General features: G+C 35.1%; 1 protein-coding gene across 3 annotated transcripts in view; it reads left to right on the forward strand.

The window, feature by feature from the left end:
* Window positions 1–24,745, forward strand: part of Cep128 (centrosomal protein 128) — a 393,967-nt gene that overhangs the window by 304,684 nt on the left and 64,538 nt on the right. For all 3 annotated transcript variants that reach the window (XM_027931718.2, XM_071607633.1, XM_071607634.1), the window contains exon 21: window positions 14,744–14,793. In XM_027931718.2, the coding sequence (XP_027787519.2) occupies window positions 14,744–14,793 (50 nt within the window). The remainder of the gene's footprint in view (window positions 1–14,743; window positions 14,794–24,745) is intronic.

A 24,745-nucleotide genomic window follows, 5' to 3' on the forward strand; every position in this document is an offset into this window, starting at 1 on the left:
CACTGTCTTCTTGTGTCCATGGTTTCTGATGAGAAATTGACTGTTTCATTGAGCATAGCTTCTGTGGAATAAATCACTTCTCTCTTAACTGCTTTGAAGATTTTTTCTTTTTATTTGGCTCTTGCAAATTCTACATGATATATGTAGGTGTGTATCTTGAAAAATTTATTCTATTTATGTTTGTTGTGTTTTTTGGTTTGGGAAATTAACGTTTTAACCAAATTGGGGAAATTTTCAGCCATTCTTCAAATATTTTTCTTTCCCATTCTCTTTCTTCTCTCCTTACGACATTCCCATTATGTTCATATTGGTGTGGTTTAAGATATCTTACTGTTCTCAAAGCCTCTGTTTTCTTCAATCTATTTTCTTTCTGTTCCACTGACTCAGTAACCTCTGTTGATCTCTCTTTTCGAGTTTATTGCTTTTTCTTCAGCCTGTTCACATCTGCTGTTGAGCCCCTCTAGTGAACTATTTCATTTTATTGTACTTTTCAATCTAGTATTTCTATTTGATTCTTTTTTTATATCTCTTAATTGAAATTTTTATTTTGTAAGACATCATTCTCATTGTTTCAGGTCTTTAAAAGTGGTTTCCTTTAGTTTTCTTTGAATATATTTAAAATAAATTATTTAAACTATTTAGTAGTTCCAACATCTGGACTTACACAATACGTCCAAATTCATTCCCTCCTTCCCTCCTTCCCTTCCTTCCTCCATGCCTGCCTGCCTGCCTGCCTTTCCTTTGGCACTAGAGTTTCAAACTATATACTTTGCTTTAGGAATATCAGTGACTGCAAGAGTCAAGAAGAAATATTATAGCTGTCTAGACTAGGTTAGTTGAAAAGAACTAAGAAAGAAAGGCAGATTACTCAGAGTATTTACTATTATTTTGCCTAAAAGCCTTCTGAATTTTAAAATTAAACTTTTTCTGAAGACAATTTTAGATTCATTTGAAACTATAAAAAATAAAAACAGGGATATCCCATAATACATAATGATCCTTAGCCACTTTCCCCAATAGAAATAACTTACAAAACTATTTTATCATATTACAACCAAATAACTTACAAAACTATTTTATCATATTACAACCAAATAACTTACAAAACTATTTTATCATATTACAACCAGTGTGCTGATATTGATCATGATATAGAACATTTCCATGAACACAAAGACTCTCATGGTGCCTTGTATATAGCTTCTTTCCCAGCCTCACTCCACCCTTAACCCCTGACACCACTAATCTGTTCTCCCTTTCTATAATTTAAATTTTCAACTCTATTCCATTGATCTATATGTATATCCCTTCACCAAACCCATACAATCTAGATTACTATAGCTATATAAAAAGAAAATAGATTGATTTCTCCCAGTTTATTATTTAAAAAAAAGTTTTAACTATTCTAGTTCTTTTTTTCATATAAATTTTAGGATAATCTTAGCTTTAGCTACAAAAAATATTGCTGTAATTTTGATAGAAATTATATGGAACTTGTATATATAATTTGGAGAGAATTGACATATGTTATGTGAGTCTTCCAATTCATTAATCCAGTTTCTCACCATTTGATTTGGTCTTTGATTTCTTTCATCAGTGTGTTCAGTTTTCAGCAAATACGTGTTTTACATGTTTTGTCAAATTTAAGTTTATTTTTTGAGTAACTTGTAATTTTTAATTCTAGTGTCTACATGTTCTTTCCTATTATATAGAATAAATCAGGTTTTTTGTTTATCTCATATACCATGACCTTGCTAAACTCACTTACTTGTTTGAGGTTTGGGGTTATTGTTTTGCTTTTTAGAACTTTTAGAATTTTATATAAAGGCAACCATGCCATTTGCAAATAGGATACTTTTATTTCTTTAATTCCAATCCATATGCCTTTAATTTCCTTTTCTTTATTGTATGGATAGACTGTCTAGTGCCTTAACGAATTTGAGAATGGACATTCTTGTGTTATTTCTGATCTTAAGAGAAAACATTCAGTCCTTCATCATTTAGTATGTTAGTTGTAGTTATTTTTGTTGTTTTTTCCTCTTTGTTTTGTACATCTCTTTATCAAGTTGAGGAAATTCCTTTCTTTTTTTTCTGAGTGTTTTTATTTTATTATGAATGTATGATGGATTTTGTCAAATATTAATGCATTGATATAATCGTGATACAATCTTTAGCCTATTGAGATGATGCATTACATTGATTGATTTTTTTAAATACTGAACCAGCCTTGCATCCCTAGAACAACATGGTTATGATATATAGTTCTTTTTATAAAGTGTTAAACTATTTGATAATATTTTGCTAAGAATTTTTGCTTCTGTATTCAGGAGAGAGAGAGAGAGGGTACTGCGCTTTTCTTTTTCTTGGGTATGGAGGTAGGGAACTGCTATTTTTGGTATCAAAGTAATATAATATAAGTAAAATTAAGAAAAGTATTTCTTTTTCTCCCATTTTCTGGAAGAGATTATGTGCTACTTGCTGCTCATTTTTTAAACATTTGGTATAATTTGTCAACTTAGACCATCTGAGCTGGATATTTCTTTTCTGGAAGGTTTTTTTTTTTTTTTGGTGGGGGTGGGTAGGGGGTATCATGTATGGAACTCAGGGGCACTGGATCATTGAGCCACATCCCCAGCCCTTTTTGTATTTTGTGTAGAGACAGGATCTCTCTGGCTTTTGAACTTCCTTCCTCAGCCTCCCTAGCCATTGGGATTACAGGCATGCAATGATTTTTCTGGGAGTTTTTACATTGCAAATTAAATGTTCTTAATAGTTACAGGGCTATTCACATTTTTTAATTGTCTCACTTATGGTACTGTGTATTTGTCAAAGTAGTTCATTTTATCTAAATTGTCAAATTTGTATAAATTGAGCATCCCTAATCTAAAGATCTGAAATAAAAAATGCTCTGGAATCCAAAACTTTTTGAATGCCTATGTTACACTCTAAAGGATTCAGATTTTAGAACATTTCAGATTTTTAGATTAGGGTTTCTCAATCAGTAAAATCTGTGCAAAAATTAAAACAAACAAACAAGAATAACAACAAAAACCTAGCATCTGAAATGTAAAACACTTCTGATCCCAAGCATTTAGAAGAGATATTCAGTCTGTTTTTGTAGAGTTGTCTGTAGCTTTCACTCAATCAGGTCTGTATGATCTGTCATTATACTCTCTGTTCCATTCCTTATTTTGATAAATTGTCTCATTTCTTCTCCACTCGCTAAAGATTTGTCAACTTACTGAGTTATGTAAGGAACAAGCTTGTTGTTTCATTTGTTATTTTCCTGTGTAAGTTTTGTTGATTTCTGTTCTCACCTTTATTATTTCTCCTTTCTTGGGTTGATTTTACTCATATCTAAAGTTCTTGTGATATAAACATAGAATATTCATTTGAGACTTTCTTTTCTAATGGATGCATTTAGTTTTATGAATTTTTCCCTGTTGCCTTTGTTCAACACATTTTAATATGTTTTTATTCAGTTTATCTTTAAAATCTCACTTAAGACTCATGGATTATTTAGAAGTGTGTCATTTAGTTTCCAAGTATTTACATACTTTTTCTGTTATAGTTATGATTTTATATATCCTTGATTTATTATTCTATATTCCCTAGATAGTTTTTCTGTAGAGTTGTCCTGTCAGTTGTTGAGAAGGGAATGTTGAAGTCTCAACTCTAATTCTAAATTGGTCAATTTCTCCCTTCTGTTATATCAAGCTTTTTTCTTCACATATTTTTCAGCTTTGATTTTTCTTATTGACATTTAGGGTGCTATATTTTCTTGGTAGATTAATCTTTTCATTATTATATACTGCCTCTTTCTGTTTGTAGTCATTTTCTTTGCTATTAAATAAATTTATCTGATATTAATATTGTTATTCTTGCTTTTCTTTAATGCTTACATGAGATCTCTTGTTTTCCTTTTTTTCTCCTTTCATTATAAAATGTGTATATCTTATTCAGAGCAAGTTTCATATTGACAGCATACTGTTGAGTTCTCTGCATTCATCCAATTTGCCAGTTTCTTAAATTGGCATATTTAGATAATTTTCATATAATCTATTCATGAATTGTTAGAGTTTTAAGTTTGCCACTTTTGTTTTCTGGTTTTTTTTTTTTTCTGCCTTCCTATGGTTTATTTGAATATTTTTTTAGACCTGAATTTTAATTTATTGAATTTGGGGTATGTGTCTTTCTAAAGGTTTTAGTTGTTGCTCTAGGCATTACCTTGTGTTTGAGAGAGAGAGAGTGTGTGTGTGTGTGTGTGTAAAACTTATCATAATCTAGTGATATTTTCATTTTACCAGTTTGAAATATAGAAAGCTTTTTTTTTACCTTTCTTTATTATTGTTGTCTTAACTATTTCCTATAGATACATCTAGATTCACATCAGATATTACTATAATTTTAGCTTCACTCATCCAACATAATGTGAAAAACTCAACATGCTTAAAACATCCCTAACTCAAAAATCCAAAGTGTTCCAGAATCTAAAATATTTTGAACACAACATGGCACACAGATAATTTCAGATGGGATCATTTTAGATTGTAGCTTTTTAGATTAGAGATGTACAACTAGTAAAATCTAGGCAGATAATTCAAAATCTGAAAAACTCTGAAAGCCAAAGAACTTCTGGTCCAAGAATTTCTAACAAAGAATGTTTAATTTGTAACGAGAATTCTACTATTGTTACCATATTTTTTGCTTGCCCTCTTTCTTCATTTATCATCTCCTCATATTTCTTTACTGTTTCTTTTCTATTTAGAGAACTTTCTTAATTCTTTTAGAGTTGATCTCCTGGCAGCATATTATCCTCAATTTTCTTAAAGGATATTTTACTGGATATAGGATTCTGTTTTCAACTTTTTTTTTCTTTTATCCTTAAAGTAATATGACCTTTCCTTATGGACTTTGTGTTTTCTATTGAGAATTACACTATTATTGTTTTCCTACTATAGTTAAGGTATTGTTTCTCTCTTGCTGCTTTCAAATTTTCTTCTTTTGCCAGCCACAAGTTCAGTCTTCAGTACTGGGTTTAATCCCAAGTACTGCAAAAATAAGAATTAATTTTTTTTTTTTTCAAAAGAAAACAGGTTTTGTCTTTGGTTCTCAGATTGTTGACTATGAAATATCTCAAAGTGAATTTCCTTCATTTTATTCTGTTTGGGATATACCAAAATCTGGGATATTCCAAAATTCACAGTTTCTTCACCCAAGATGAGGAAAATTTTGTTAAAATTCAGAAATTTTTAGCTATGGCAACACATGATTCCCATTCCAGGATGAAACCTGTTTCTGTGCACATTCTTTTCCTTGCTTAAGAACTATGTAGACTTTATGTTGCAGCTGGTCATTCTTGTGTCAGCTACTTACCTGGTGTTGTTATTGACTTGCTCTTTGTATGTAGAGAAGATTTCTGAATTCTCATTTCACATTGTGTGAAGGGGAATTAAAAAAAAGGTAAGTTGCATGGATTTGTAAACTTAATCTAAAAAAAATAATAAATTCAGTTATAAGGTCAGCAAATTTGTGGGCACCTATAGTCTGGTAAATATTATGTAGCATATCATATGCAGTTATTAATCACTTTCTTGAAAATAGCTTCACTAGTTAAAAAAGAAAAAATACACACATGGGGCATATTTTGGGCCAGGCACTGGAGCAGGTATTGAGGATATAGTCGTGAACAGAGCCACAATTCCTAACCTTGGAGTACTGCACATCAAGCCATTTCTTAAATGTTAACCTCAGCACATAGTTTTTACAGGGATGACTAAACTTTATAGCTTTGTCTATATAATTATACTCCAGAGTAGGTGTAGCAGTAGGGATAATTTGAAGGAATTTACCAAGAACTTTTTAAGGAACTAAAATAGGTGTGCATGACTCTTTCTATAAGAGAACTAACAATCTTGGAGTCACAAATTCTGACAGGATGTTACCTGAAATTTTACCATTAAGGGCCTAGTTTTCATGGATCCTACTTTTTATGAAAGGTTTTGTCACAAGGCTTTCATTGAATTATGTATATCCTCTGTGGAATGCCATACACTATGTGGAATACATTTTGATTATAACCTCTGTGATTGTGGTAGGTAGCATGTGCCCTTAGATTTGTTTTTAGTAGAATATCACTTAAACTTCTAAGGTATATTTTATACCTTAGGTATATATATATATATATATATGTTTCCCATTGCTGCTATAATAAATTATCACAAATTTAGTGGCTTAAAACAACTCAGATTTGTTCTCTGGGAGGCAAAAGTACACGTGGGTCTCAGAAGATTATAAACCAAGGTGTCAGCAGCACTTAATTCCTGTCTGGAGGCTTTGGGGCAGAATCTGGCTTTTCACCTTTTCCAATTTCTGGAAACTGTCATCATTCCTTGCCTGGTGTCTCTTTCCTCCATTTGCAGACCTGCAGGGGCCATCATGGGTCTTCCTCAAAATGCCTTTTGATTGCACTGGTCCTGTGGGATAATATAGGATAGTTTCAATGTTTTAAAGTCATCTAGTTAGCAACACTAACTTCCGCTTGCTTCTTTACCTATTTTAGTTTTCATAGGATGTTTATATGTTTCAAGGCTTGTGTTTGAGACAAAGAGGTTGTCAGTGATTTGCTCACCCAGAAGTAAATGTCAATAATGTTTCTCAAGTTCATAAAAATTTCCATCCTGGTTTTGAAAGTCCAATGGGTGAAAAGCTATTTTATGTTAAGATCTTTATATGAACTCTTTAAAGAAAGGATTTTATAAATATAAACAATGCTGAGCTGTGATACCTGATCTCTAAAATGCCCCAGACTGGGGATAGGAATGAAGACAGTTGAATGCAATATTCCTGATCTTGGATTTAATTTAGTAATATAAGGTTTTGGATCAATCATATTTTAAAACTGAATATTTAAACTTAAAAATTTTTTAAAATTTTCCTGTATCTCCTTTACTATCAATTGTTTTGTTTTTATGTATAAATCATAAATACACTATAAGCATCTCTAATCATTAAGTGACCTAAGAGAATGTGCCAATATATCAATGCTAGGAAAAATTGAGAAGAAAATCCTGGTACTTATGAGGTCTTGAAGGAGTTGCCTCTACTTCAGGCCAGGTATTATTTACAATATAGTATAACAAGTACAAAACACATAGTTACATGCTCTTTATGTGTGAATTGCCAAAGGAGATATACCTGGTATTTGACATTGAGCTAGACTCTGTAACCAGATGCACTGAACATCATATCATAATTCCATTTCTGAGGTTTGTTTTACCCTTAGGTCATAAGAATTGAAGAAGTTTGAAAAACTTTCATCTAAAAATACAAGTTCAGTATTGATCTAGAGCAGACCCAGATTTGGTTTAGCAAAATTATTTGTACCTTCTGTAACCAAGAGATAATCAAAGAACAAGTCAGATACACAGGACTTCTATAAGCCCAAATATGTATACACAGTTGTGCTCTATAAGTCTACAGTCAAAACCAGGGTCCAGGATAAACCATCTTCTAACCTAAGCCAAACTTTGCACTGGGAGAGTACAATTCAGAGATGATAGTGCATATAGGAAGAAACAGAATTTTATGCCTGGATCTGGGCACATAAAACTTATTCTTAAAGTAGTATTTACAGTAGACCATAAACTTCTCTTGCCTATTTTGCTGTTTGTCACATATAGTCTTTTTCACCAAGACAGCGCACTCACCAAGTTATGACAGTGCCTTGTAATGAACACATTCTTACTTTCTCTGTTTTTGTTGTTAATAGAAGTAACAAAAGATTAATAGTCGACTGGGTCAGAACTTTCATTCTATAACTTGATATTTTTTAATAACTAGAGCTAGGAATGAAGTAGAAGGGTGTAGATTTTTGTGCTGTTTTTTATACTGTAGCTATGGGCAAGGGGTTTTAAATCTCTACGATGGAAATTTTCACCCAAAGTGAATTAACATCAAATAAAAATACAAGTACCTGTATTTGGGTGTTTTACCACATAACCCGAGACAGACAGTGGACTATAAACCTTTCATTTGTTGGACTAGTACAGCTCCATCTGTAGACCAGTATGTTGTTTCAGCGTCTGAGACAAACCACAAGGGGTAGCCATACTTTCTGAATGTTGTTCTTCATTTTAACCTGTGTGTTTTCTGTGGTAAGGCCTCATGAGAAAACTCTTAACTCATTGTGGTATATCCAGATCTGTACCAGTGGGTGGCAGTAGATGTGGCAGAGTTTTAAGGAATGCAGCTCCCTATTATAGTCTAAAGGCAGTGTACCAGGAGGTCTTTTTTTATTTGTCTTAAATTGCATAATTAAGGGTGACTTTAAAAATAATAATAAGAGCTAACATATATGTAAATCTTACTATGAAGCTGACACTATTTTAAGTATTGTTCATGTACAATATTCTGTAGTAGCCACGGGGAATTGGTTCCCACAGACTCCAAAATCTGAGGATGCTCAAGTCCCTTATATAAAGTAGTATAGTATTTCCATATTACCTACTCACGTGCTTCAAATCATTCCTAGATGACTTAGTGCCCAATACAGTGTTAAAGCTATATAAATAGTTGTCATGCTGTGTTGTTGAGGAGCAATAACAAGTGGAAAGGTCTGAAGTGTTCAGTACAGACAGAATTTTTTTTAAAGAATATTTTCATTCCGCGATTAGTTGAATCCATGGAAATGGGATCCACAATGCAATGGGCTGATTGTATTAATTTAAGGCCAAACATATTTGATTGTATTTGAGATATTAGAGCTAATGTAGGGACTCATTATCCTTTTATTCTGTTTCCCTTCACTAGCGTAATGATACAGGAAAGCCATTTACTGGACAGTGTTATGTTAAGCTGAGAAACTTTTCAACTGTTACTCATTGAAAGAGATTTTTCATTATTGCTTTATTATGTGAGTTATTCTGCATGCACTGTGATGAACATCCCTTGCTAATGCAGCTGCCTTCTCAAGTGTCTGGGTCTTGCTTTCCATCAGAGTCACATCTTTTGATGCTATCTCTGAGTTGAAGAATTTTAATGTGGACAGTTAGTAACTGTAGGCCTTCTCACAGGCCTGCCAGTGTCACATAAGTAGTTTAAGGAAGTTTTCTTTCAGCTTGGGGAAGAATTAGAAAATGTATTAGTATTTATGGTAAAACTTTGAATAATAGGGCAAAGGGGAGGGAAGGGAAGGGAGGGGGCAAGGAGATAGGAATGATGGTGGAATGAGTTAGACATCATTACCCCAAGTACGTGTCTGAAGACACAAATGGTGTGAAAATACTTTGTGTACAATCAGTGACTTGAAAAATTGTGCTCTATATGTGTAATCTGAAATGAATTGCATTCTACCATTGCGTATAACAAATTAGAATAAATAACTAATTTAATAAAAAAAAGAAAATGTATTAGTATTTATGGTAAATCTTTGAATACTATGTCATTTTAATACAAATATTGAAAGGCAAAGGGGGGCAGTCATGGTTTTGCAAAAGAAAGTACTGGATTCTAGTTTAGAGCAAAAGTCCTATGCTCAGATTCATGCATGTCTGTTAACTAGCTGTGTGACATTAACAAAGGCATTAGATCTCTTAAAATTTAATCCTCATCCATAATATGTGAAGAGGTTGAATTAGATCAGTAGGGGTTTGTTGTTGTTTTGGTGCTGGGGATTGAATCCAGGGGTGCTTAACCACTGAGCCACTCGTGGCCCTCTTGCCTCAGCCTCCTAAGTCACTGGAATTACAGGCATGTGCCACCATGCTCAGTTAGATCAGTGTTTTTTTTGTAATCAATATAATTTGGAGCTTTCTAGTCTACTGTGATACCAAAGGTTTGGGATACAGGGAATCTTGGCAAGCAGGCCTCAGATTCTCCACTTCTGCTCCAACTCCAACAGCTCCCTTTCAGCTTTTTAAGTTATTTTATTTATAATATTACTGGATGATTTGTGTTTCACTTACAAAATGGAATGCTACTTTAAAAAAATTAAAAACCTGAATTACATTACTTCAATGTTCCCTTCTATCCCTAAAATGCCAATGATCCCAATAACTGGGTAGCCCAGGAAGAAAAAGAAAAACTGACCATTGTCTTGGTCATGTAGCCAATGTCTTGAGCAACTGGGGTATAACTGTGGGAGGCTAGTCCATTGTTTATGGCCTCTTATGGATTTTAGTGTGCTATTTTATTTGTTTGATTTCATTATACCATGACTGCTCTCCACAAAGAGGAATGCACAATTTAGAGAAATAAATATTGAGCTCTTTCGAGAATTTACATTATATGTTATTTTTAGTAAATGTCAGGACACAGCATAACATTGAACAGGAGCACTGAATTACTGGGTAAGGTACAAGAGCCAGAAGCTAAATGCTTTTCTCTAAACCACAATCATTAATTCAACATGTTCTGCTGCCAGTGGTACTCTGTCCAGTGTTGTGCTCCTAAATTTTGCTGTATCTCAGGCCCCACTTTCTATAACTTTCTGCCCATTATCGGCCAGCCTGATTGTACTATGGATAAGATACTTTACAGTAAATGTTAAAGGAAAAAATAGCATTTCTAAACTTGATCTTCAGCATTCCTCTGAAGGGTCAAATTACTAGATGGATGTGTTATTTAGATATACCCAGACTTGATTCACCTTTTAAATACAAATAAATAAACAAAAGGGTATAAAATTGTCTTAGCCAAAAATATGGTCAGGATATATTACCCTAAGTGTGCCACAGAAATGCAGAGTGGAGCAAAACAAAACAACTAGAGTCTCAATTCTCATCTATGATGTTCTGCTTTGTAATATAGGACCCCCCCTATATGTCATAATCACTATCAGCTCATTTAAAATATTGGAGCCAATCCAAAATACTCGGGGCTACTTCCCTTTTCACCAAAAACCTTTCATTGACTAATGTTGATGGAAGCATATTTAGCCACAACAATTTGCATGGCAGTTGAATTGCTGTTTGTCTTAAACAGCAAACCAAAAACTAATGAAGGAAAACAGGAACATGCCAGTGGTGAGCCAGGGAGCAGAGCAGTCCTTCAGCATTTTCCATGCTGATCTTTTTCTTTGTTCTTACAAACATGAGAACAAAAGATTACTCATTATAACAAGGGGCACTGATCATGCTCAGTTGTCACAGCATTATTTCCTTTCAGCTATCCGAAGATCTCACCTGCTGTCCCTTGGCTTGCATCTCTTTGCCATGGGCTAGTTCTTCTCAGTTATGCCCGTGGCCATATTTCATCAGTACAGGTTAATAGCAGTATTCGTCATCCCAAATGGATGTAGTTGAACAGTGCACCTACAAGTGAGCAGTTGATGTAAGTGAAGGCAAGCTGGGATCTAAGTTAAGTATCAAGGTAGGGAGGCAGTAGTTAGGGAGACACAAGAAACCCTAGTTGTTGCCACTAGAGAACTCCCAAAGCAAGTCAGAGACGTGTGTGTGTGTGTGTGTGTGTGTGTTTTAAATAAGTAACAGTAGGAACAAGGGTATAATTAAATAGAGTGATACAAGTGAGAGCATGATATATTAGACTAAAGCTCTCGATGTGGTTTTAGTACTAACTAGATAATCTCAGGCAAATCATTCACTTATTTATTATAGAATGAAATGTTTCAGTGTGGAACTGAAAGTTTTTTCCAAGCACTAAATTCTCCAGGTTTCTGAACAATGATAAAAAGTTTTAACACCATCACATACCCAGAAACTTTAGAAGAAAACTTAAATCTAATTTAAGAAAAAAAAAATGAAATAAAGAAAAAAAAGGAAGGAAGAAGAAGAAAAGAAATTGACTAGAAGTCCAGTTTTGAGTTTTGTAGTCGGAGATGGATATAGTCCTCAACCAGCTCTTTCTTTGTTTCTCTCTTTTTTCTTCTTTGCCACCTTTATTGTTGAACAAATTCCTCCAACTTACTAAAATATACAGCTTTGGAAGTACCAGGCTAATAGAGGTTCCTTCTTGCCAGCCAGGATCACGAGCTACTTTTATGGCATGTCAGATTAGTTAGGCACCTAACTGAAGTGTCGCAGGAATTACATGAAGAAGAGGAACAGGAAGTCCTCAAAGAGAAAGGTATACTGAACTTTCTTATATCTGTATTTTATCAGATGACTGAGTTGGGTTTGACTGTGTAAGAGATCCATTACCTAGCATTTATCCCGTACACTTTTTCTATGATGTCTGGTGTTTTCTCTACCAACTTGTCTCTGGAGGTACAAGATTCATTTTCTGATCATTCATTTATGATCCCCTACTATATATCACTCCAGTTCCACTGCACCATTAAACAATGCAATTTGTTACAAAGAGCCCACCTCTGAGAACCTCCTAATTTCCCAAAGTGGTATATAGCAAAATGACTGCATCCTCATAACAACAAAGTAGTGATCATATAAATCACAAATATCGGAGAAAGTTGGGCTGAAGACACAATTTATTAAAGCCAATTGGAATAATCATCTGTTGTTTTGGTCAGTCTCTTGTTCATCCTTTCTTCTTCTATTAATAATACCCTAATTTTGCATGTAGAGACCATCATTTCTACTCTTAGTCCAATCCTTTTGGAATTGTTAATGAAAGTATTCTCTACTTTACCCTACCTAAGTAATAGGCAAGAGATCTAAGCTACTCTCATTAGTTTTTCCTGGAATCTCGTTTTGACTGGAGGGACATGAATATTGGAGATATTTAGAATAAAATGACCATGTGCTTATAATACCTGCATCCCCACCCATCCTGACTTGCTCTAGTTGTTACTCTCTTCAGAATGTGAATCCACTTTTCTCATGTATTTGTTAGTTACTCCTATAATTTTTAAATAAATCCTAAATGTTTGTTGTTAATTAGCAGCTGGTTGCTGTCACTTAGCAAGTTCTTGAACCAGACCATTCCCAAATTTTATTAAGCTCATGATTCTGCCAGTTGAAAGTGACTCTGAACTTGGCTACGGAGTTTGTCTGGCCTCAACTGGGCTTCCATCTGAGTCATCTGTGGTCACCTTCAGGTCACTTGGGCAATTCTGCTGGGACATGAGCTGGATACCACCTGGGGCCACCTTCAGGGTGGTGTTCAGTGGGGAGAGTCCTGGGTCAGACTTTTCTTGTCAACTAGCAGGTTGTCCTGGGCTTCCTCATATGGTAACAACGTGGTTTCTCTTGGAAAAGTGAAAATGTGCAAGGCCTCTCGAAGCCTCAACACAATTGGCACAGAGTTGCTTCTGCTGTATTCTGTTCACCAAATCAAGTCAGGAGGCCAGCCCAGATGCAAGAAGTAGAGAAGCAGACGTCCATGACACCCTGATGGAAGCAGCTGCAGCATCTCAGTGCAAATAAGTCGCAAGAAGAGGAATGAGTGAGGACTCTTATTCAGTGTCCTGCACTCCAGATTTGCTTTGACATCTGAAAGCTAAAGAACCTAATATGCCAACTAATTCCCCAAAATGCCCCTTAAACATTGTCATCCTTCTGTCATTGTTGACATAACTGGAATGTGGGAACTTGGGGGAGCCTGTCAGTTCTTCTATGGGATACAGAATAAAAATTACTTCTCTTCCTTAACTGAGGCACATTGTGTGTTGTTGGGATTGCTTGCCTCTCCTCTGTAGCCTTCTTAGCCATGCAGTCTCAAAAGGCCATCACCATCAATTATACCATCTGCCAGGTCCTGAAGTTTCAGTGTATTGCCTATCCACTTATGACATACATCCAAGTGACTTTGCCACCCACTGTATTACCACTTCCTTCTGCGTCTCGTGTAGCACTTGCTAAAAACATTTTCATTTGCCTTTCTGGAATATATATTGAACTTCCATACGTTATATTTTTCTTTTATGCTATGCTGCCTCTTGGTAAACTATATCAATCACAGAGTAAGGCAAATGCTAATACTAATGTGCACTGCTGTAGGTATCTCTTGCTAGTTTTCATCCAAGGTCTGACTCAACCCAGCCCTCTTTAGATTTGTGAGATCTAATAAGATCATAGCACAGGGTGGTATAGCTGCAGGCAGAAAATTCTGCTTGCCAAATGTATTTTCCTTTAGAGCAGTTCATAAATTAATGTAGGGCACTGAGACACCATGGCTGTATGTGTGCATTAATACAGGTCTCTCTTCAATTGACTACCTTCTTTTCCAGCCACTAATTTCTCTGAGGTGGTGCCAAACTCTTGGCCAGATATAGCTTCAATGCATCCCACCCTCTTGGTGTGAAATGATAATTAATATAATTTTACAGTTGAGGTGCTCTACTTCCATTAATAACACCCCATTATTCCAGGTAGTTTTAATTTGCTTATAAAAATTGACTCAGGGTAGAACTTGGCTTAAAAACTTATTTTAAGAGCAAATGGTTTGTTTCTACTAAATGAAAATAAAAAAAGACTTTTTTAAAAGGAAATTTTAAGTTACTTTTGAGTAGTGTAGGCATTGGATAAAATTCCTAAAATATTGGTGTGAATTTTTGATTTGTAATTGATTTGATATCATCCTGTAGTATCTCATAAAGTTGGGACCTCCCAAGTCTTCTCAGCTAGCTTAGGTTTGGCAGAGTCTAGAGCTCTGCAGCATCTCATCAGTTGGCATCAGAGGACATTTCTGTTTTTGCTTCTCACACCTCAATATCAAATTCTCTTCCCAGCAGATTATGCAAGCTATCAACTGAATTACATTCAATAATAAGAAGCAACCCAGTTTGACATTGCATTTTCATGGGTATTTTACTTTCTTATTGTAGATCTGCTAGAAGAGACCCAAAGAAAAGATGAAGAAATGGAATCTCTGCAGGTAAAGAAAATTCTCAAACAGGGCAAGTATCCTTGGGATAAAAACATTTATTTTTTGCTCTGTTATCCTTCATAGTTGCATTCAGACTGCTATAGGAAATGGGTGACAAATACAATATCAAAAAGCTAAAGTTCCCTTTAAGAGTCTTTGAGAGAAAACTTGTAAGCTAAAGCAGAAAGCCAGCTCAGCCTCTAGGCTACTCTGCAAAAGAAACTATTTCTGGGTATGGTATAGTGAGAATTTCAGCATTAGGAAATGAATGTAACATCCTTTCAGTAATTTCTCCAAAAATAAGGCTGATGAAGGAGGATGAATTCATGGAATTGACATTTTCAAGTGTAAGTCAAAAGTATCCTGACTCTATATTGACTATCAGTGACCAACCAGAAATGTTAACACATATATGAAGCTTAATATTTACCTTATATAGCCTCTCAATTTACCATGAATTTTTGCACTTTCTTTTTTTTTTAAGGAAATTTTAAGTTACTTTTGAGTTGTATAAGCATTGGACCAAATTCCTAAAATATTGGTGTGATTTTTTTGAAAATTGTGTTTGAAAGTTTCTGCTAGAATCTTAATTGATATTTTTGTGATACAAGCTATTGAGTTAAGTTAGCATCCGACAGAAGTTCTCTCTTCCCATTACATTGGGCTAACTTACAAATGGGTAACTCAGCTGTCTGTCTTTATTAGAGGAAACACAATCAGTTATATACACATGACAGAACCAATTCACTTAATGTCACGTTGGAGATTAAGAACAGTAAATACTTTGGACGTTTAGAGTTCTTCATGGGCCTGGAGCTATAAGGCCAGACTGGGGAGAGTGATATAATGAGCAGGCTCAAGTGCATTGGGGTGAAGATGTTTGCTTCTGTGGAATAAAGAATGGGTCAAGTAAAGCTCAAAGAGCATGGGAAATATTTTGTGATTGCAGATTCTTCCGTTTGATGGTTTATCCATCTGAAAATGCTAAGGTATTGTAGTTCTATGTGTACAATAAAAGTGGCATGTATTAGTTACAGATTTGTACAGATTAAAGTCCTTTAATATCTTGAACTATATTCAGATATAAAAAATAAGAATACTAGTTGGTCCACTGTGTGGCTAACAAACAAACATACAAACAATAACAACAACAAAAACAACAAGTGTATGCTCACATTGCCAGTCTCTGTGGTATTAATATCAGCAATGCTTGTTATAAAAAGCAAAGCTCTGTGTTCAGTAAACATGTCTAGTGAGACAATAATAAGGTTTTTTGGCATTTAGCTATATATTGTTGACTGCCATTGGACTCACAGTACCACATATAAACATATTTACTGAGTACATAGCTAGCCTTTTGAAATAATTTTGAGTTTATTTCTTTGGGAATATAATTGTTGGAATCAGTAATCCCATTAAATATAATAGCCTATGTTGCTTCTCAAATGTTTATTAACTGTTGGCAGCATTTTCTACCAAAATGTTCACCCAGTGCAATAGAATGCACCAGCCAACTAACTTTGGACATTTATAGATGTCAAATGTGCAATATGGTCTCCTACAGCAGAAGAGTTAAATGTTGGCCCTGTTTAGTGATGACTAATATCTGATACTAATGTGCCATTAAGAATACAGGGAGCTGACACCTCTCAGAGCAATGAGTTCAGAGGCACATCACAGAAAGGCTTTAATGTAAAAGGCTAGAGGAAAATCCCTGCATTTCTTTATTCAAATGAAAAATATCGTAGGTGATAGTTTGGAGAAGGCTATTAAAGTATGTCCTAAAATAATACAATAGTACTTTGGGAGGCAAGGACAAAATAATTTCCCCAAAAATGTTAACAGTAAGGATTGGAGGTCGACAGCTTTTGAGTTTTGAGTTCTGGCTCAGCTTCTGTTTCACTGGGTAACCTTGGGTAACTCAATTAACTTTGCTGTGCTTTATGTTCTCATCTGTAATATAAATCATAAAACTGCCTTCCAGAAGTATTTAGTGTAGATCAGATTATCCCAGAAGGAGAGCTAAATATTTAATTCCAATTTACAATGTTAGCAAATCTTCATGTTATCCAAATTGGAGTCAATTTTATTTACTCATTATCATCTTATAATTATGTATAACAGATATTCTACATTTAATGTTATTCTCCTTAAGGGTCGGGGGTGTTTTCTATAAATAAAAGGTTCTCTTTGTACTCAGAGTGGATATTGATTGAACACTAATATCATTCATGGAACTAGGTGCTAGCACTCCAAAGCCAAGCTCTCTATACTGGATTGTTTCTGGCCCTTTATACCAGAATTAGCAGAGAAGAGTCTTAAATGAGGGTTTATAATAAAACATTTGAAAAATGATATTAAGAGGGAATGTCCAAGTTACCAGAGGAATAATCCTTTTGGTTGGGCAGTTAAGTGTAATAGAAGGTAGATGGGTTGAGCCATGATGGGTGGCGATCCACAGAAGCCAGTGTTTAAACAATAACTAAGAGTTATCTAGGAAAGTTTGGGGTGAAGGTAAGAAAATTTGAGGCACTGGGAAGGATCTGGGAAGCACTCTGATAAGAGAGCACACCTACATGTTTAAGGAGCTGAAAGAAGTTCAATCCGGTGAAATGTGGCATCTGAATGAGGAGAGACTTGTAAGGTAATGTAAGGTGAGCAGAAGTCTGAAGGACATTATAAAGGAGCTTGGACTTTAGTATATACAAAGTCTGTGAAGGGTTTGAAACATGAGAACAATATGATCAAATTTGCATTCTGAATAGGTAAATGACTATAAAGTTGAAAATAATTGGAGAAAGTTAAGAATGAAACCAGGGAGACCAACTCAGCAGATACTTGTGAGAATCTCAGCAAGACACTACGGTACCCTGGACTGGGTGGCAGCAGGCAGTGTGAAGAAGAGTGGTGGGTTCTTAATATATTTTAGGACAGAAGAAGCAATGGAACTTTTGAGAATGATTGTAGGAAATAAAAAGGAAGAAATTAAAATGAGTCTCAGGTTTCTTAACTGAACAATTTCTTGGATGGTGTGCTGGTCAATGAGAGGGTAAGCTGATTGATTTTGGTATTTTGAAATTCTCTTGGGGTTCATCTGAGTCAGACACTCAGGGGGTTTAGAGAACATGCAGAATATGATGTCCTCAAACCTGATGTCCATAGCATATGAATGATACTACCAGTCATAGGAGCAATGAAAACTCTCAGAGGAAGTGTGTAGGCCAAGAAAAAGGGAAAGCCTGGAACACAACTCTAGAAAATAGCACTTCACATAACAGACCAAGGACACGAACCCACCCAGGAGCCAAAGACATAAAGAAAATAACAAGAGAACACAGATCATAAAGCTTAGAAAAAGAGTATTGCAAGGGGAAAATATTTAGTAAACTGATATTTTTACATCTTTGGAGACAGTTTGCTATGGATTTTGGTTTCAAACCAAAACTTTACCATTCAACAAATATATTTCCTGTCATACCTGTGAAGCAAACCTCATGTCTTTCCTCTTCTAAAATGTCCACTGTGTAGCGCGATGGCTGCTGTGGGTTACTCAATAAATATCTGTGAATTGAACAAGTGAATGCCACCCTGCTGGTCTCCTCTTTAGTTATACTTATCCCTGAGTCTCCTTATGGTTGATCGATTGAAAAACAGTACCCATCCCCCATGTCCTAGAGTTCATTTTTTTTAATTTAAAACGTTTTGAGGGACAAGACCCAGGTAATGTCATTTATGTGTGTATGCGTGTATATACACACTCACACACACACTCATTCTCTTTTTTGCTCTCTTTCCTTTCTCCCTCCTGCTGTGCTCTGCTTTCTCCCTCTTTAAGTGTAGCATTGAAACAAAGATCAATGAGTCATTTGGCATGAGTGATAAAAGCTGTGAAAAAGGACAAGATGGCGGGGGAGGGAGCAGGCACAAGGAAGAGAATATGTTCAATCTTGCAAGGAGTCAGGAATAGTGGAGGCAAATATATTTGACAGTGATTGTTACAATACAGCTTGTAATTACCAGAATTCTTCATTGGAGCTTAACTGTTGTCTGGCTCATTTTTTGTGACATTCATTTGCAGTTACATTGCGTGTTGCTCTTCTTAAAAACAAAGTATTGTCTTTGACTATAAATGTGTAGTGCAGTATCTATTTGCATATGGATTTGAGGTACACTGAAACAAACAAATCCCTTCTTTAATCCTCTTGAGATCAGTGGAAACATTTAAAATAGACACAAAAGGTAATCCATTTTTCCTCAATTTATTGAAATGTATTCAGTGACTTGACACCTTGCTTGTTATGGCTGGTAGCAGTAGATGTTAGTGCTGGTTTTTGTTTTCTTTCTTTAAAATATCAATCTATGTGGTTCACTTTCAGTAACTTGTTTTTTTCCTCATGTTGCTTTGTGAACCACCAAATACAAAGCATACTTAAAAAATTAGTATCCTACTTCATTGAGGAAAGTTCCAAAGGGTTAACTGTGGAAGTGACCAAACAGAATATCTTGAAAACTCCCACATCCCTTTTCTTTGCTAATTTATGGCTGTCTCTTTTCATTTTATTTGAAATGAGCTAAAATTAGATTTTATAACGTGGATTTCCCTCTCTTATTAGGTTATTTTAGGTTATTTTGAGGCAGCTTCTATATCTATAAATTGGGAACAATAGTAACACTGACTTCTTAGGATTATCAAGAGAATTATGATAAGAAGCATGGAACCCTTGGTGCCTGGCAGGTCCTAAGTATATTTTGTTTACAACCACTGTGCAATAAATACTATTTATTTACATTTTCTGTGTTCCAGACACCATGCTGCATGTCAGGGACAGAAGTAAAGAAGCCAGACCCAGTCCTGGCCTGCAGGAAGCGCCTCCCTGCCTTCTTCCCTTCCTCCCTCTGCTCCACTGCTCCCTCTCTTTTCCTACCCACTCCATGGGCAACCATGAACCTTCAATTTCTATTTATGGCAGACTATGCTGAAGGAAATATTATGTCTTTGTATAGCTACATAATATAACAAGGAACTGAAAAACACACAATGTGGCAATAACAAGATTGGCTATTTCTAATGACAAAGGATGTGTCCAGAAATACTTTTGACAACATTTAGGTTATAGGTCCTCCAACTAAAGTGATTCCTTTCTCTCCCTAAGACAATGAGACTGATTATGAATATTAGAAATTTTGTTAGAAATGAGTTGAATCATTTGATTAACTTTTTAAATGGGGTTATGCTATTTTAAAAAGGAAAATATTTTCCTTCTGAAACATCCCAGAAGCTGTGCCCCAAAGGATATTAAGTGGCATTCGTGACATGCTGTTTTTCAGACAACCCGTAATTACATTTAATTTCTCTATTAGTTAGCCTTTTAAGACTGTCCTAAAAGTTTGGCTGTTAGTATTTATTTTAGAACTACTTTAGTGTTGCAGGGGAGGTGTTAGATTTTGATGTTGTTACCTCAGTAGTACTTAGGCAAAGCACTTAAGATGAATGGAAAGGAGAAGATAATCTTATCTAGCCATTACTTTATTTCAGTTACTTATCAAGTTGCCTATGGCAGCACAGTGTTTTAAAGAAAAAAAAAGAAATTAAATTCCTTGAGGCTTTTTTTTGAGAGCAAACCTAGTAAATATTAATCTAAGGGTATTGTAATAGAGAATGCCAATGTAGAGGTGACAGATACATCCTTGTAGACAAACTGGGCAAGAAAAACCATAAGAGAGTAGGATTGACATGCGCAAGTAAATTGGCCTGGCAGATGCTGACAAGATAGTACATTAACATCTTATTGTACCCAGTAGATGGCTCTTCCTCTTCTAAAGAAAACTGGGCTAGTGACAGGCCAAGTGGTAATTTCCTTGGTTTTGCTGTCAGTCATTTCCACCAGACAGTAGAATGCTAGTAACCTGTACTTTCAAGCCACACTGTAGATAGGGAATAGACATTGAGGGTGGAAATGCAGGTGTGGGGCAGCTCAGAGCCCCTTCTGAATTACTTTAGAAGAGGAAGTAAGGGTGAAAGGGAATGTCCTTTTCTCAAACTGTATCTCCAGAAGAACTAGAGGAATTTATTTCCCCAGAAATCCTCATTTCCTTGGGAGATACTAAAGCATACTTTTACAGGTGTCAGTTTGAATAAATTGATAAATTTGGATTAACTTTAAAATTTTATTAAACTAGAAAGCAATGCAATATCTTGCTTATCCCTAGGATAACTCAATTATAGTGGAACTTCTATAATTCTAGAAACCAATATAATGCATACCTACTTATGTTTCCCAAGATGCATTCCTTGGAATTTAGGCAAATAGATATATATCTATTTGTTTTAAGGTATGATTTTAAAAAATATTCCAAGCAATGACATAAGCAAAACTAAATATGGATGATTATGGAGGATGGAGGTGTGAGCAGCCCTTTGTTACTTTCAGGGCAAGGTGACTTAATGGCTCATTAAAATCTCTGTTTTCTCAAAAGGTGAAGAGGCTTATCCAACCTTAGATTTGGTATGAGATCTCAACAGAGATAAAGCATTAGCAGTCTGTCTTGGGGTCAAGCAGGGTCTCAGCCAATTAGATTTGCACAGTTCAATTTATTACATCAAGAGGCCTCAGGAGAAGAGGGAACCAAGTTCAGTAAAATGGATTCCACTTGAAATTTTAGTGATCATTAAATTTTATCACCTTGTTTTACCTGAAATTTGTAACTTAATTTTAATTCCAAATTTATGACAGAATAAAACTTGAAGATAAAATACCCTGAAAGAAGTATTCTTATATTTGAATATAGGGAAGTTGATTGACTAGACTGTTTTCTTTTGAGAATTAAAGAAATATAAAAACTTGCCTGGCTCTGTTTACCCAAGGGGGATGAAAAGCACAAATCATCAGGACTCAGCAGTCTCCTTGAATCAAGCTTCTAAAAAAGCTCTTAAAATACAGGCACCATTTGGAAACATTTTTAAAATGCCAAAGACAAAGCCTTTAAAAGCCCAAATTTTACTCTATGCAGAAAATTTACTGAAAAATTTAGAATTGAAAATGTGTTGGAATTGGATGTGTTTTAGAGATTTTATAAATTGTTCTCTCAAGGAGGAGATTATTTTATGCATCTTCATGCACCATCTCCTTGACATCACGGAAGTCAGCCTTTGGACAAATGTCCCTTGATGCCATTGTCCGAAGTCCCAGCTCTAGGCTCCGTGATATAAATAGCTGTTTATGTTTTCTTGTGAAAAACAAAAAGCCATCTTGGTACATTGTGGTGTTTCATGGTGTTGAGCTTGTCTAGGGGTTTCTGCAAGTACCCAAGAGTTAACAGTTATCTTACAATTTGGGGGCAAATTCATTTGAGTTGTGGACTTTAAGTGAACACTTTGAGACCATTCTCCATAATATATTACTGCTTGTGCTTCTGATACAGTGTCCCTAGATAAACCTTAAGTTTTGTGCAAGTAACCATGTTAATCCATTTTCTCTAGCATCTCCTGATAACAGTGACAATTGTGAAATGCAATATTCTTCTATGTAATAACTGAACTGTGGAGCAAATTTGGAAACAAACACTCAGCAATAATACTTTTCTGGTGGAAACAAATTTCCACTGACTTAAAAAACAAATTTCTGAGTTTCTAAGTATTAATGGAAATAAATTATATTTCTTACTTCTTGGACTTCCCCCACCTCTCAATTTCTGGGTGATTTTCCAGAATATAAAGAAATACTGCAGAGGATTTCCTCAGTCTGGAATCTTAAAAACTTGCCAATATTATGTTTAAATCTACTAACAAATATTTATTAAGCACTTGTTACCTCCTGTCAAGATTGTGGGAAATCAACCCCAAAGGGTGATGATCTGTGCATCCAAAGAAAAGGAAAAAAAAATCACCTGTGAACTGCTAGTGATTGATATTAATCACCACAGAGCAATTCTTTCACAGTGCTAAGGCTTTTTTGGCCTGACAGTGGTGGGGCTAGGACTTGTATTCCAAGTTTTCCACACCACTGTACTAATATAACTCAAGAGCTATGATGATCAGAATTTCTGCACCATTCCCTGGCCCATGATTTGTTTAGGTTCTTAGCTTTTTCTTTCAATTTTTTTTTTAATCTGAATGAATCATTGTCAGATATATTAAGAATTTAGTGTGGTAAAACAGTGACAATCTACCCCTTCGAAATAAAAGACTTAAGAAACTATGCAATTTATAGAGTACATTAAATGAGTCAGGAGATAACGGGGAGTTAATATTAGTGAAGCTTCTTTCTGCCTTTAACTTTAAAACTATCTATAAACCATTAGACTCCAAGTTTACATATATGACAACTAGGACCGTGTCAGATATATACTTGGCTACTAGCATGTGAGGAAGGTTTTAATTTCTTGTGCAAGTCTATGAACAATCCAGTAACCTCGAACACTGCTAGGAAGGAGAAGGGATCATTTTTCTTTTTCTATTCTGCACCTTTTCTTTTTGCTTATTCATCATGTTTTAAACAAACAGACTGAAGAAAGTTGTTATTAAAGCCCTCCTCAGGCTTCTTCAATTTCAGTTTTAAACCAAGTTCAAAATATTCTGGCAAAAATTAAAGGCAACATTAGAAGGTTTTCATAAATTTTAAATTGTGTAAAAAGTGATAAAACTAAAATGAGTTGAAGAAATGACTTAAAAAGCATTTCCGTTTATATCTTAGTCTCTTTATCATAATTGATCATTAATTTGGTTTTTTAAAAATGAACACTAAAGGGCCCTTTTTTCTAGAGTTCCTTGTAATACGTACTATTCTAGATTTTATTTGTTAGAATTTTAGTGTTTACTTTTATGTGTGAATTTTTATTAGCATGCTGGTAAATAACATGTAATATCTGCTAATATTTCTGCATTTGTTCATATAAAGTGAAATAGAAAATGTTACTTACAAGAGACCATGCATTTATGGTTTTCTGATTTTGGTTGAAGTTCCTGCAAATGAGTTGGAAGAAAGAGACCATATATAGGCTTATTGGCCAATATAAATCCCTGTAGTCCATATCCAAAAGAATTGGAGGGCTAGCACAATGCAGTTGTCATCTAGCTGCACAATATGATAGCTAATTAAATATAGATTTTTGCTTTTCTTTATCTTTCTTCTGCTGTTTCCCAGTGGTATTGACTACATGTGACTCAGCTGGCCTGAGGTAAAGAAGAGTCACAACACCCTTATGAAAGGAATGTTCCTAGTAGCCTAGTCCAGGGACCCTGCCTGAATCCCAGCCTGCAGGATCCACCTTCCACCTGCATAAGAGATAGACAAAAAGTAAAAATAGGAAAAAGGAACTTTATGCAGGTTGATCAAATTGGGGAGAAGCAAGTAGATTGCTTCTCTGCTGTCCCACACAAGCAGTTATAATTTATAGAAACTAAAGTTAGGTGATATACATATGTAGGTTTAGTTGGCCTGAAAGGGGGGCAAAATGGGACAAAAGATAGGAAATGTAGATATGTAGCTTTTGTTGGCCTCTGCTACAGGAGCCTGGGCAGGGGGCATCAGCCATCTACCTCCCAGCTTCTTTGGTGCCATCAAGGTGAAAGGTTGAAGCTCTTTAGCTTTATTTTTCAGCGGGGTGAGGTTTTTTCTCAATTCAGAGGAGAGGACTCCAAATTAAGTCTGTTTCCGGCATGTGGCAAAAATATAATCCCCTTTGGCTGTCTCTCCTTGTGGAGATGTCCTGCATTTTCCATATCTCTGGCGATATATTATATATGTGTGTGTTACACACACACACATGCACACACATATATAATCCATTTTTATGTAGTGAAATAAATATAAAAGGATATACAAACAACTTTTTATTAAAACATTAATTTTTATTGTGTTTTGTATACCTGTTATCTGTTTTAAACGAGATTCTAGAATGCTATTCTTGCATATATAATTTTAAGAAAGCAGTCCTAGAACAGTTTTCTAGTGCATCACTG

This window comes from Marmota flaviventris, chromosome 2, assembly GCF_047511675.1.
Source record: "Marmota flaviventris isolate mMarFla1 chromosome 2, mMarFla1.hap1, whole genome shotgun sequence".
NCBI lineage: Eukaryota > Metazoa > Chordata > Mammalia > Rodentia > Sciuridae > Marmota > Marmota flaviventris.